Source organism: Trichomycterus rosablanca, chromosome 21 (genome assembly GCF_030014385.1).
Source record: "Trichomycterus rosablanca isolate fTriRos1 chromosome 21, fTriRos1.hap1, whole genome shotgun sequence".
Lineage (NCBI taxonomy): Eukaryota > Metazoa > Chordata > Actinopteri > Siluriformes > Trichomycteridae > Trichomycterus > Trichomycterus rosablanca.
Genome location: NC_086008.1, coordinates 1186328 through 1201064, shown reverse-complemented (window position 1 = coordinate 1201064; position 14737 = coordinate 1186328). Strand labels below are relative to the sequence as shown.

Sequence of the window (14737 nt, the reverse complement as noted above, 5' to 3'; positions counted from 1 at the left end):
CTCAAAATCATTTCGACTTTAATCTCAAAAATATTTTGACTTTATTCTCAAAAATATTTTCGACTTTAATCTCAAAAATATTTTCGACTTTAATCTCAAAAATATTTCGACTTTAATCTTAAAATTATTTCAACTTTAATCTAAAAAATATTTTGACTTCAATCTCAAAAATATTTTCGACTTTAATATCAAAATTATTTCAACTTTATTCTCAAAATTATTTCAACTTTATTCTCAAAATTATTTCAACTTTATTCTCAAAATCATTTCGACTTTAATTTTAAAATTATTTCGACTTTAATCTTAAAAATATTTCGACTTTATTCTCAAAATATTTCGACTTTATTCTTAAAATCATTTCAACTTTAATCTTAAAATTATTTTCACTTTAATCTCAAAAATATTTTGACTTTAATCTCAAAAATATTTCGACTTTATTCTCAAAATATTTCGACTTTAATCTCAAAATTATTTCGACTTTAATCTTAAAATTATTTCGACTTTAACCTTAAATTTTAAGAAGAAAACGGGGAGAGATTTAGATTTGTTTTATGCAACAGCGACACCCAGAGGTCAAACAGATCAAGCAGTTTTTTTTTTTTTAAACCTGATTAATAGAAACATAAATTTAGTTGTATTTCTAAAATACCTCACAAGCCGTTTCAGGTTGTAGTTTGGTTTGCTTGGTTTAATTCTTGTAAAATCCTCTCAAATAAAAAATCAGAAAAGTTGGGACGGTGTAGAAAATGCAACAACAGAGTAAATCCGGAGTGAAGGAGGAGAAACAGAAAGAGAAAATGAGATGAAGGGGAGGAGAGATGAAAACAAGATGAAAATGTTTACACTGTGTGTGTGTGTGTGTGTAACCTGAGAGTCTATGAATGAGTGTGTGTGTGTGTGTGTGTGTGCGCGCGCGCATTAGTCGTGCACTTTCTCCTGCGCGCTCTCGTTTGTTTACAAATTGATTTGTTGTTTATTTTATTTATTTGATCTTTTTTTTTAATCTTTTCTTTGATCTGGAGAAGAATCGGTGCGCGCACCAGAGAGGAGAGCGCGTGCGCTCGGTTCAGCATGCGCTCTTGGAGAGGTGTGTCGCGCACGCACGCACGCACACACACACACACACACACGCACACATACACACATACACACACACGCACACACACACACACACACACACACACGGAGCGGCGGGGATTTTGCAGCTCGCTCAGAGATGTATAACTCCTCTCCGAGCGCTCCCAGCTTCCCGTCGGCGGATCGGGACGACCGGAATGTGTCGGACGCGGATAACGGCTCGTGCACGGAGCGTCCGCTCGAGTTCCTGCCGCCGGCGCGCGTGGCTGTGGGCCTGGCTCTGGCCGCGGTGACGGTGGTGACGGTGATCGGGAACGTGCTGGTGGTGGTGGCGGTGTGCGTGGTGAAGAAGCTCCGACAGCCGTCCAACTACCTGCTGGTGTCTCTAGCCGCCGCCGACCTGTCCGTCGCCGTGGGGGTCATGCCTTTCGCCATGGCTACCGACCTGACCGGCGGGAAGTGGCTGTTCGGGGAGGCTTTCTGTAACGTCTTCATCGGCATGGACGTCATGTGTTGCACCGCCAGCATCATGACCTTGTGCGTCATCAGCGTGGACAGGTGAGTTCCTGCGGGGCTTTAAACTTATTATTAATGGAACTCTTACCGGGTGTGGACAGGTGGATGATCCGAGGACAGGTGGATGATGTGAGGACAGGTGGATGATCCGAGGACAGGTGGATGATGTGAGAATAGGTGATTGATCTGAAGACAGGTCAGGTGATTGGTGTGAGAATAGGCGAATGATCTGAGGTCAGGTGAATAATCTGAGGGCAGCTGGATGATTTGAGAACAGGTGGATGATCAAAAGACTGGTCAGGTGATTGATATGAGGACTGGTCAGGTGAATAATCCGAGGACAGGTGAATGATTTGAAGACAGGTCAGGTGATTGATGTGAGAATAGGCAAATGGTCTGAGGACAGGTGGATGATCAAAGGACAGGTGGATGATCTGAGGACAGGTGGATGATCAAAGGACAGGTCAAGTGATTTATCTGTTGACAGATCAGGTGAATAATCTAGGGACAGGTGAATGATGTGATGACAGGTGAGCGATCTGAGGACAGGTGGATGATCTGAGGACAGGTGATTGATCTGAGGACAGGTAAACAATATGAGAATAGGTGACTGATCTGAGGTCAGGTGGATGATCTGAGGTCAGGTGGATGATCTGAGGTCAGGTGGACGTCTGAGGTCAGGTGGATGATCTGAGGTCAGGTGGACGTCTGAGGTCAGGTGGATGATCTGAGGTCAGGTGGACGTCTGAGGTCAGGTGAGTTCCTGCAGGGAAATAGCATTAAATTATTATTAATGAAACTTTTACTTGGCGTGGACGGGTGGATGGTCTGAGGACAGGTGGATTTTTGGAGGTGGAAGTGAACTGTAGGTGAACTGACGGTGAGGTTTGATGAGACAGGTGATGATGTCCAGCAATGGTCAGTTTGTAGACGAGTGAGCGTGTGAGGTTTTTTGTTTGTTTTTTCTCAGCGTGAACGTGATCAGCGTGACTTTTGTTTAAAGATCAGTGTGACCAGAACCATTTGAAGAACCATCTCATAAACACTTGCTGCTCCTGAAGGTTCTTTCTAATCAGGAATCATTTCGAGTGGCTCCTCGAGGATCCGCGAGTGCGGTACGATGAACCTCTCGTTAGCGTAACTGCTCATGTTCTCATGTTTGGGTTCCACGAGAGGTTTCGTCCTGATTCAGATGAACCGGTGTTGGATGAACATGTATTTTTGGAGAGCGGGACAATCTACTGCGTGATGGGGTGGAGATCACAAATCCAATATAAACACACTTTGTTTTTGGTGTTTCCGGCGTCACCCTGGGCGCTAATCGGCCTGGCACACACATCACCACGTTAGCGTCGCTGCATGCTGGGAATGAATCAGAAGCCAAATAATATCTGCTCAGGTCAGTGGGGGTCCTATTAAAATCCCTTTCATTAACGGACGTGGTAGAAAGAGGATACAGAGCAACAGATGGACTACAGTTAGTAATTGTATACCCACTCAGTGAGGCTCATCAGATGTAGGTTCGAGACAGGTCTTCCTAATAAAGTGCTTTCTTCTGGTAAGCATCGTGGTGGGCCCGGGGCCCCGGGGCACCAGACAGGATGCCAGTCCATCGTGGGGTCTCAGCCCCCTCCTCAGACATAACCAGTCATATTTGTATATAGACGCCAGACTGGAATTGACACTCTGTGGGCAAAAGTATCAGGACACACCTTCTAATTACTGAGTTCGGGTGTGTCAGCCACACCCATTCCAAACAGGTGTTTCAATTTTATGAAAAATTAAACCCACTGTGTGCCGCATGACGCCCTCGCCATCCTTTCTTCCTCAGACGCTGGCAAATATGTATGTTGAATGTAGACACTGTCTGGAAACCTTTTAAAAGAGCGGAGGCTGTTATAGCTACAAAGAGTGGGAGGTCAGCTTCACACCAATGCTCATGATTTTGGACTGGGATGTTCACTCAGCTCATAATCAAGTGTCCACATATTTTTGGCCTATTGTACTTTACAATACTTTACACGTTCAACAACAGCTACTGATTCATTTCAGTACAAGGAACCGACATCAGAACTGAGGAGTCGACTCTTTATTCTAATTGCCCTGAATTGTTAATTGACTCTTTTTAAAGAACCGACTCACATCTATTCGATTCAGTACGCATGTGAATCAAACCGCATGTACACTTTCAATTGCTTTCATGTCATGTTTATTCCCTGCTTTATCCTGGTCATGGTCGCGGTGGGTCAGGTTCAGCAGGACACACTTGGGCACAAGACAGTGATACCCATCACAGGGTTTCGGACACACCACAAGACATAGCAAATCATGTCTGTGTGACATTACGTCCTCAGGAAGTGGGTTTGATCCTCGCTTCTGGTCACAATCAGTGTGGAGTTTTGTATGTTCTCCATATGGGTACTTCCACACATACAGCTATAGGACTATAATGAACAACAGTGCGTGTTTACATACAGCTATAGGACCATAATGAACAACAGTGCGTGTTTACATACAGCTATAGGACTATAATGAACAACAGTGCGTGTTTACATACAGCTATAGGACCATAATGAACAACAGTGTGTGTTTACATACAGCTATAGGACCATAATGAACAACAGTGTGTGTTTACATACAGCTATAGGACTATAATGAACAACAGTGTGTGTTTACATACAGCTATAGGACTATAATGAACAACAGTGCGTGTTTACATACAGCTATAGGACTATAATGAACAACAGTGTGTGTTTACATACAGCTAAAGGACAATAATGAACAACAGTGTGTGTTTACATACAGCTACAGGACTATAATGAACAACAGTGTGTGTTTACATACAGCTATAGGACTATAATGAACAACAGTGTGTGTTTACATACAGCTATAGGACTATAATGAACAACAGTGTGTGTTTACATACAGCTATAGGACTATAATGAACAACAGTGTGTGTTTACATACAGCTAAAGGACGATAATGAACAACAGTGTGTGTTTACATACAGCTACAGGACTATAATGAACAACAGTGTGTGTTTACATACAGCTAAAGGACGATAATGAACAACAGTGTGTGTTTACATACAGCTACAGGACTATAATGAACAACAGTGTGTGTTTACATACAGCTATAGGACTATAATGAACAACAGTGTGTGTTTACATACAGCTATAGGACTATAATGAACAACAGTGCGTGTTTACATACAGCTATAGGACTATAATGAACAACAGTGTGTGTTTACATACAGCTAAAGGACGATAATGAACAACAGTGTGTGTTTACATACAGCTATAGGACTATAATGAACAACAGTGTGTGTTTACATACAGCTAAAGGACGATAATGAACAACAGTGTGTGTTTACATACAGCTACAGGACTATAATGAACAACAGTGTGTGTTTACATACAGCTATAGGACTATAATGAACAACAGTGTGTGTTTACATACAGCTATAGGACCATAACGTACAACAGTGTGTGTCTACTTACAGCTATAGGACTATAATGAACAACAGTGTGTAGTTTTGTGTCTACTTACAGCTATAGGACTATAACGTACAACAGTGTGTGTTTATATTCAGCTATAGGTTATAATTGTTATTATTAGGATCATTATTATTGCCATTATCATTATTATTATTATTTTTATTTAATATTATTATTGATTACTATTTATTATATTTATTATTATTATTATTTTATTTTTTAGTAATATTTATTATTATTATTATTTTATTTTTTAGTAATATTTATTATTATTATTATTATTAATTATTATTATCATTATTATTATTTATTATTATTATTATTTATTTGTATTACTATTATTATTATTATTACAATTTATTTGTATTACTATTATTTTTATTTATTATTATTTTTATTAATATTATTATTTATTTGTATTATTATTATTATTATTACAATTTATTTGTATTATTATTATTATTTATTATTATTTGTATTAATATTATTATTTAATTGTATTATTATTATTATTTATTTGTATTATTATTATTATTATTATTTATTTGTATTATTATTAATTATTATTTGTATTATTATTATTAATTATTTTATTATTATTATTATTAATATTATAAAAAGTAAGAGGAATAAACAAAACCAACTAATAACAACCAGAATGTATTTTTACACTTTTACATCCTCCCTCTGGTACCTGTACGTACATCAGTGTATTAAAGCCACAGTAAAAACTAAAGATTAAATTAAGTTAATGTAAGACGAGACTTGCTGTAAAGGTACGAAGTGCAATAATCAGGTTTATATTTGTAACATCAAGCAGACTTTGAGGCACCTGAGATTTAAGAACTTTACTCAGGCGCCTGGGTGGTGGTGGGACTTGAACCAGCAACCTTGACACATGAACAGTCCTGACGCTTAAGCGCTAAGCTAACACCGCCCTGAGCTTTATTCTCTAATCCGTCTGTGATTTCTAATCATACACGTGTTTAAATGTTCAGACTGATTTACACCGATCGTGCCAGACGTTAAATTCTGTTCTTTTTATTCTAAAGAACCTTTCACAGCGTGCGCTTCAGTAAAACCCCGAAGCCGCCGTGCTCCGGACAATTACTCAGACAGAAAAGGAGCTTAGAGGTTTTCCAATAATGCAGACTAAAATCAATTTAGCTTCAGCGATGGTGGAGCTTTTCCTGATGCCATCTCTCCTGCCCGTCTGCGCTGGCTCATTACACCGAATTTATGGCTCCATGATAACCTTTCAGAAAGCTTCGCTAAAGCCCGGAATAATGTTATTGGCTATTAAGTGAATTGTGAGAGCAGGGAGAACGTTTTAAAAGAGCGGAAGGTCGTCCTACATCACTTCTATTTATAATCCAGGACACCATTACAGCTGAAACGGTGCAATTTACAATCACTTATATAATATTTAACAGAATAAAGCAGAATAAAGTGTCTACCTACAGTTATAGGACCATAACATACAACAGTGTGTGTCTACATACAGCTATAGGACCATAACGTACAACAGTGTGTGTCTACATACAGCTATAGGACCATAACGTACAACAGTGTGTGTCTACATACAGCTATAGGACCATAACGTACAACAATGTGTGTCTACCTACAGTTATAGGACCATAATGTACAACAGTGTGTGTTTACATACAGTTATAGGACCATAACGTACAACAGTGTGTGTCTACATACAGCTATAGGACCATAACGTACAACAGTGTGTGTTTACATACAGCTATAGGACTATAATGAACAACAGTGTGTGTTTATATACAGCTATAGGACTATAATGAACAACAGTGTGTGTTTACATACAGCTATAGGACCATAACGTACAACAGTGTGTGTTTACATACAGCTATAGGACTATAATGAACAACAGTGTGTGTTTATATACAGCTATAGGACTATAATGAACAACAGTGTGTGTTTACATACAGCTATAGGACCATAACGTACAACAGTGTGTGTTTACATACAGCTATAGGACTATAATGAACAACAGTGTGTGTTTATATACAGCTATAGGACTATAATGAACAACAGTGTGTGTTTACATACAGCTATAGGACTATAATGAACAACAGTGTGTGTTTATATACAGCTATAGGACTATAATGAACAACAGTGTGTGTTTACATACAGCTATAGGACCATAACGTACAACAGTGTGTGTTTACATACAGCTATAGGACCATAACGTACAACAGTGTGTGTTTACATACAGCTATAGGACTATAATGAACAACAGTGTGTGTTTATATACAGCTATAGGACTATAATGAACAACAGTGTGTGTTTATATACAGCTATAGGACTATAATGAACAACAGTGTGTGTTTATATACAGCTATAGGACTATAATGAACAACAGTGTGTGTTTATATACAGCTATAGGACCATAACGTACAACAGTGTGTGTTTATATACAGCTATAGGACCATAACGTACAACAGTATGTGTTTATATACAGCTATAGGACCATAACGTACAACAGTGTGTGTTTATATACAGCTATAGGACTATAATGAACAACAGTGTGTGTTTATATACAGCTATAGGACTATAATGAACAACAGTGTGTGTTTATATACAGCTATAGGACCATAACGTACAACAGTGTGTGTTTATATACAGCTATAGGACCATAACGTACAACAGTATGTGTTTATATACAGCTATAGGACCATAACGTACAACAGTGTGTGTTTATATACAGCTATAGGACTATAATGAACAACAGTGTGTGTTTATATACAGCTATAGGACTATAATGAACAACAGTGTGTGTTTATATACAGCTATAGGACTATAATGAACAACAGTGTGTGTTTATATACAGCTATAGGACTATAATGAACAACAGTGTGTGTTTATATACAGCTATAGGACTATAATGAACAACAGTGTGTGTTTATATACAGCTATAGGACTATAATGAACAACAGTGTGTGTTTATATACAGCTATAGGACTATAATGAACAACAGTGTGTGTATATATACAGCTATAGGACTATAATGAACAACAGTGTGTGTTTATATACAGCTATAGGACTATAATGAACAACAGTGTGTGTTTATATACAGCTATAGGACTATAATGAACAACAGTGTGTGTTTATATACAGCTATAGGACTATAATGAACAACAGTGTGTGTTTATATACAGCTATAGGACTATAATGAACAACAGTGTGTGTTTATATACAGCTATAGGACTATAATGAACAACAGTGTGTGTTTATATACAGCTATAGGACCATAACGTACAACAGTGTGTGTTTATATACAGCTATAGGACCATAACGTACAACAGTATGTGTTTATATACAGCTATAGGACCATAACGTACAACAGTGTGTGTTTATATACAGCTATAGGACTATAATGAACAACAGTGTGTGTTTATATACAGCTATAGGACTATAATGAACAACAGTGTGTGTTTATATACAGCTATAGGACCATAACGTACAACAGTGTGTGTTTATATACAGCTATAGGACTATAATGAACAACAGTGTGTGTTTATATACAGCTATAGGACCATAACGTACAACAGTGTGTGTTTATATACAGCTATAGGACCATAACGTACAACAGTATGTGTTTATATACAGCTATAGGACCATAACGTACAACAGTGTGTGTTTATATACAGCTATAGGACTATAATGAACAACAGTGTGTGTTTATATACAGCTATAGGACTATAATGAACAACAGTGTGTGTTTATATACAGCTATAGGACTATAATGAACAACAGTGTGTGTTTACATACAGTTATAGGACCATAATGTACAACAGTGTGTGTTTATATACAGCTATAGGACCATAACGTACAACAGTGTGTGTTTATATACAGCTATAGGACCATAACGTACAACAGTGTGTGTTTATATACAGCTATAGGACTATAATGAACAACAGTGTGTGTTTATACACAGCTATAGGACTATAATGAACAACAGTGTGTGTTTATATACAGCTATAGGACCATAATGTACAACAGTGTGTGTTTATATACAGCTATAGGACCATAACGTACAACAGTGTGTGTTTACATACAGCTATAGGACTATAATGAACAACACTGTGTGTTTATATACAGCTATAGGACTATAATGAACAACAGTGTGTGTTTATATACAGCTATAGGACTATAATGAACAACAGTGTGTGTTTATATACAGCTATAGGACTATAATGAACAACAGTGTGTGTTTATATACAGCTATAGGACTATAATGAACAACAGTGTGTGTTTATACACAGCTATAGAACTATAATGAACAACAGTGTGTGTTTACATACAGCTATAGGACTATAATGAACAACAGTGTGTGTTTATATACAGCTATAGGACCATAATGTACAACAGTGTGTGTTTATATACAGCTATAGGACTATAATGAACAACAGTGTGTGTTTATATACAGCTATAGGACTATAATGAACAACAGTGTGTGTTTATATACAGCTATAGGACCATAACGTACAACAGTATGTGTTTATATACAGCTATAGGACCATAACGTACAACAGTGTGTGTTCATATACAGCTATAGGACTATAATGAACAACAGTGTGTGTTTATATACAGCTATAGGACTATAATGAACAACAGTGTGTGTTTATATACAGCTATAGGACTATAATGAACAACAGTGTGTGTTTACATACAGTTATAGGACCATAATGTACAACAGTGTGTGTTTATTTACAGCTATAGGACCATAACGTACAACAGTGTGTGTTTATATACAGCTATAGGACCATAACGTACAACAGTGTGTGTTTATATACAGCTATAGGACTATAATGAACAACAGTGTGTGTTTATACACAGCTATAGGACTATAATGAACAACAGTGTGTGTTTATATACAGCTATAGGACCATAATGTACAACAGTGTGTGTTTATATACAGCTATAGGACCATAACGTACAACAGTGTGTGTTTACATACAGCTATAGGACTATAATGAACAACAGTGTGTGTTTATATACAGCTATAGGACTATAATGAACAACAGTGTGTGTTTATATACAGCTATAGGACTATAATGAACAACAGTGTGTGTTTATATACAGCTATAGGACTATAATGAACAACAGTGTGTGTTTATACACAGCTATAGGACTATAATGAACAACAGTGTGTGTTTACATACAGCTATAGGACCATAATGTACAACAGTGTGTGTTTATATACAGCTATAGGACTATAATGAACAACAGTGTTTGTTTATATACAGCTATAGGACTGTAATGAACAACAGTGTGTGTTTATATACAGCTATAGGACCATAATGTACAACAGTGTGTGTTTATATACAGCTATAGGACCATAACGTACAACAGTATGTGTTTATATACAGCTATAGGACCATAACGTACAACAGTGTGTGTTTATATACAGCTATAGGACTATAATGAACAACAGTGTGTGTTTATATACAGCTATAGGACCATAACGTACAACAGTATGTGTTTATATACAGCTATAGGACTATAATGAACAACAGTGTGTGTTTATATACAGCTATAGGACCATAATGAACAACAGTGTGTGTTTATATACAGTTATAGGACTATAATGAACAACAGTGTGTGTTTATATACAGCTATAGGACTATAATGAACAACAGTGTGTGTTTATATACAGCTATAGGACCATAACGTACAACAGTGTGTGTTTATATACAGCTATAGGACCATAATGTACAACAGTGTGTGTTTATATACAGCTATAGGACCATAACGTACAACAGTGTGTGTTTATATACAGCTATAGGACTATAATGAACAACAGTGTGTGTTTATACACAGCTATAGGACTATAATGAACAACAGTGTGTGTTTATATACAGCTATAGGACCATAATGTACAACAGTGTGTGTTTATATACAGCTATAGGACCATAACGTACAACAGTGTGTGTTTACATACAGCTATAGGACTATAATGAACAACAGTGTGTGTTTATATACAGCTATAGGACTATAATGAACAACAGTGTGTGTTTATATACAGCTATAGGACTATAATGAACAACAGTGTGTGTTTATATACAGCTATAGGACTATAATGAACAACAGTGTGTGTTTATATACAGCTATAGGACTATAATGAACAACAGTGTGTGTTTATACACAGCTATAGAACTATAATGAACAACAGTGTGTGTTTACATACAGCTATAGGACTATAATGAACAACAGTGTGTGTTTATATACAGCTATAGGACCATAATGTACAACAGTGTGTGTTTATATACAGCTATAGGACTATAATGAACAACAGTGTGTGTTTATATACAGCTATAGGACTATAATGAACAACAGTGTGTGTTTATATACAGCTATAGGACCATAACGTACAACAGTATGTGTTTATATACAGCTATAGGACCATAACGTACAACAGTGTGTGTTTATATACAGCTATAGGACTATAATGAACAACAGTGTGTGTTTATATACAGCTATAGGACTATAATGAACAACAGTGTGTGTTTATATACAGCTATAGGACTATAATGAACAACAGTGTGTGTTTACATACAGTTATAGGACCATAATGTACAACAGTGTGTGTTTATATACAGCTATAGGACCATAACGTACAACAGTGTGTGTTTATATACAGCTATAGGACCATAACGTACAACAGTGTGTGTTTATATACAGCTATAGGACTATAATGAACAACAGTGTGTGTTTATACACAGCTATAGGACTATAATGAACAACAGTGTGTGTTTATATACAGCTATAGGACCATAATGTACAACAGTGTGTGTTTATATACAGCTATAGGACCATAATGTACAACAGTGTGTGTTTACATACAGCTATAGGACTATAATGAACAACAGTGTGTGTTTATATACAGCTATAGGACTATAATGAACAACAGTGTGTGTTTATATACAGCTATAGGACTATAATGAACAACAGTGTGTGTTTATATACAGCTATAGGACTATAATGAACAACAGTGTGTGTTTACATACAGTTATAGGACCATAATGTACAACAGTGTGTGTTTATATACAGCTATAGGACCATAACGTACAACAGTGTGTGTTTATATACAGCTATAGGACCATAACGTACAACAGTGTGTGTTTATATACAGCTATAGGACTATAATGAACAACAGTGTGTGTTTATACACAGCTATAGGACTATAATGAACAACAGTGTGTGTTTATATACAGCTATAGGACCATAATGTACAACAGTGTGTGTTTATATACAGCTATAGGACTATAATGAACAACAGTGTGTGTTTATATACAGCTATAGGACCATAATGAACAACAGTGTGTGTTTATATACAGCTATAGGACCATAATGTACAACAGTGTGTGTTTATATACAGCTATAGGACTATAATGAACAACAGTGTGTGTTTATATACAGCTATAGGACCATAACGTACAACAGTGTGTGTTTATATACAGCTATAGGACTATAATGAACAACAGTGTGTGTTTATACACAGCTATAGGACTATAATGAACAACAGTGTGTGTTTATATACAGCTATAGGACCATAATGTACAACAGTGTGTGTTTACATACAGCTATAGGACTATAATGAACAACAGTGTGTGTTTATATACAGCTATAGGACTATAATGAACAACAGTGTGTGTTTATATACAGCTATAGGACTATAATGAACAACAGTGTGTGTTTATATACAGCTATAGGACTATAATGAACAACAGTGTGTGTTTATACACAGCTATAGGACTATAATGAACAACAGTGTGTGTTTACATACAGCTATAGGACTATAATGAACAACAGTGTGTGTTTATATACAGCTATAGGACCATAATGTACAACAGTGTGTGTTTATATACAGCTATAGGACTATAATGAACAACAGTGTGTGTTTATATACAGCTATAGGACCATAATGAACAACAGTGTGTGTTTATATACAGCTATAGGACCATAACGTACAACAGTGTGTGTTTATATACAGCTATAGGACTATAATGAACAACAGTGTGTGTTTATATACAGCTATAGGACCATAAAGAACAACAGTGTGTGTTTATATACAGCTATAGGACCATAAAGTACAACAGTGTGTGTTTATATACAGCTATAGGACTATAATGAACAACAGTGTGTGTTTATATACAGCTATAGGACCATAATGAACAACAGTGTGTGTTTATATACAGCTATAGGACTATAATGAACAACAGTGTGTGTTTATATACAGCTATAGGACTATAATGAACAACAGTGTGTGTTTATATACAGCTATAGGACCATAACGTACAACAGTGTGTGTTTATATACAGCTATAGGACCATAATGAACAACAGTGTGTGTTTATATACAGCTATAGGACTATAATGAACAACAGTGTGTGTTTATATACAGCTATAGGACATAATGAACAACAGTGTGTGTTTATATACAGCTATAGGACCTATAATGAACAACAGTGTGTGTTTATATACAGCTATAGGACTATAATGAACAACAGTGTGTGTTTATATACAGCTATAGGACCATAACGTACAACAGTGTGTGTTTATATACAGCTATAGGACATAACGTACAACAGTATGTGTTTATATACAGCTATAGGACCATAACGTACAACAGTGTGTGTTTATATACAGCTATAGGACTATAATGAACAACAGTGTGTGTTTATATACAGCTATAGGACTATAATGAACAACAGTGTGTGTTTATATACAGCTATAGGACTATAATGAACAACAGTGTGTGTTTATATACAGCTATAGGACCATAATGAACAACAGTGTGTGTTTATATACAGCTATAGGACTATAATGAACAACAGTGTGTGTTTATATACAGCTATAGGACTATAATGAACAACAGTGTGTGTTTATATACAGCTATAGGACTATAATGAACAACAGTGTGTGTTTATATACAGCTATAGGACTATAATGAACAACAGTGTGTGTTTATATACAGCTATAGGACTATAATGAACAACAGTGTGTGTTTATATACAGCTATAGGACTATAATGAACAACAGTGTGTGTTTATATACAGCTATAGGACTATAATGAACAACAGTGTGTGTTTATATACAGCTATAGGACTATAATGAACAACAGTGTGTGTTTATATACAGCTATAGGACCATAACGTACAACAGTGTGTGTTTATATACAGCTATAGGACCATAACGTACAACAGTATGTGTTTATATACAGCTATAGGACCATAACGTACAACAGTGTGTGTTTATATACAGCTATAGGACTATAATGAACAACAGTGTGTGTTTATATACAGCTATAGGACTATAATGAACAACAGTGTGTGTTTATATACAGCTATAGGACCATAACGTACAACAGTGTGTGTTTATATACAGCTATAGGACCATAACGTACAACAGTATGTGTTTATATTCAGCTATAGGACCATAACGTACAACAGTGTGTGTTTATATACAGCTATAGGACTATAATGAACAACAGTGTGTGTTTATATACAGCTATAGGACTATAATGAACAACAGTGTGTGTTTATATACAGCTATAGGACTATAATGAACAACAGTGTGTGTTTATATACAGTTATAGGACTATAATGAACAACAGTG

General features: G+C 36.1%; 1 protein-coding gene across 1 annotated transcript in view; it reads left to right on the top strand.

Moving 5' to 3' along the window:
- Positions 1–1216: 1216 nt before the first annotated feature.
- Positions 1217–14737, top strand: part of htr7c (5-hydroxytryptamine (serotonin) receptor 7c) — a 39297-nt gene continuing 25776 nt past the window's right edge. The window contains exon 1 of the mRNA XM_063018280.1: positions 1217–1635. Coding sequence (XP_062874350.1) covers positions 1217–1635 — 419 coding nt within the window. The remainder of the gene's footprint in view (positions 1636–14737) is intronic.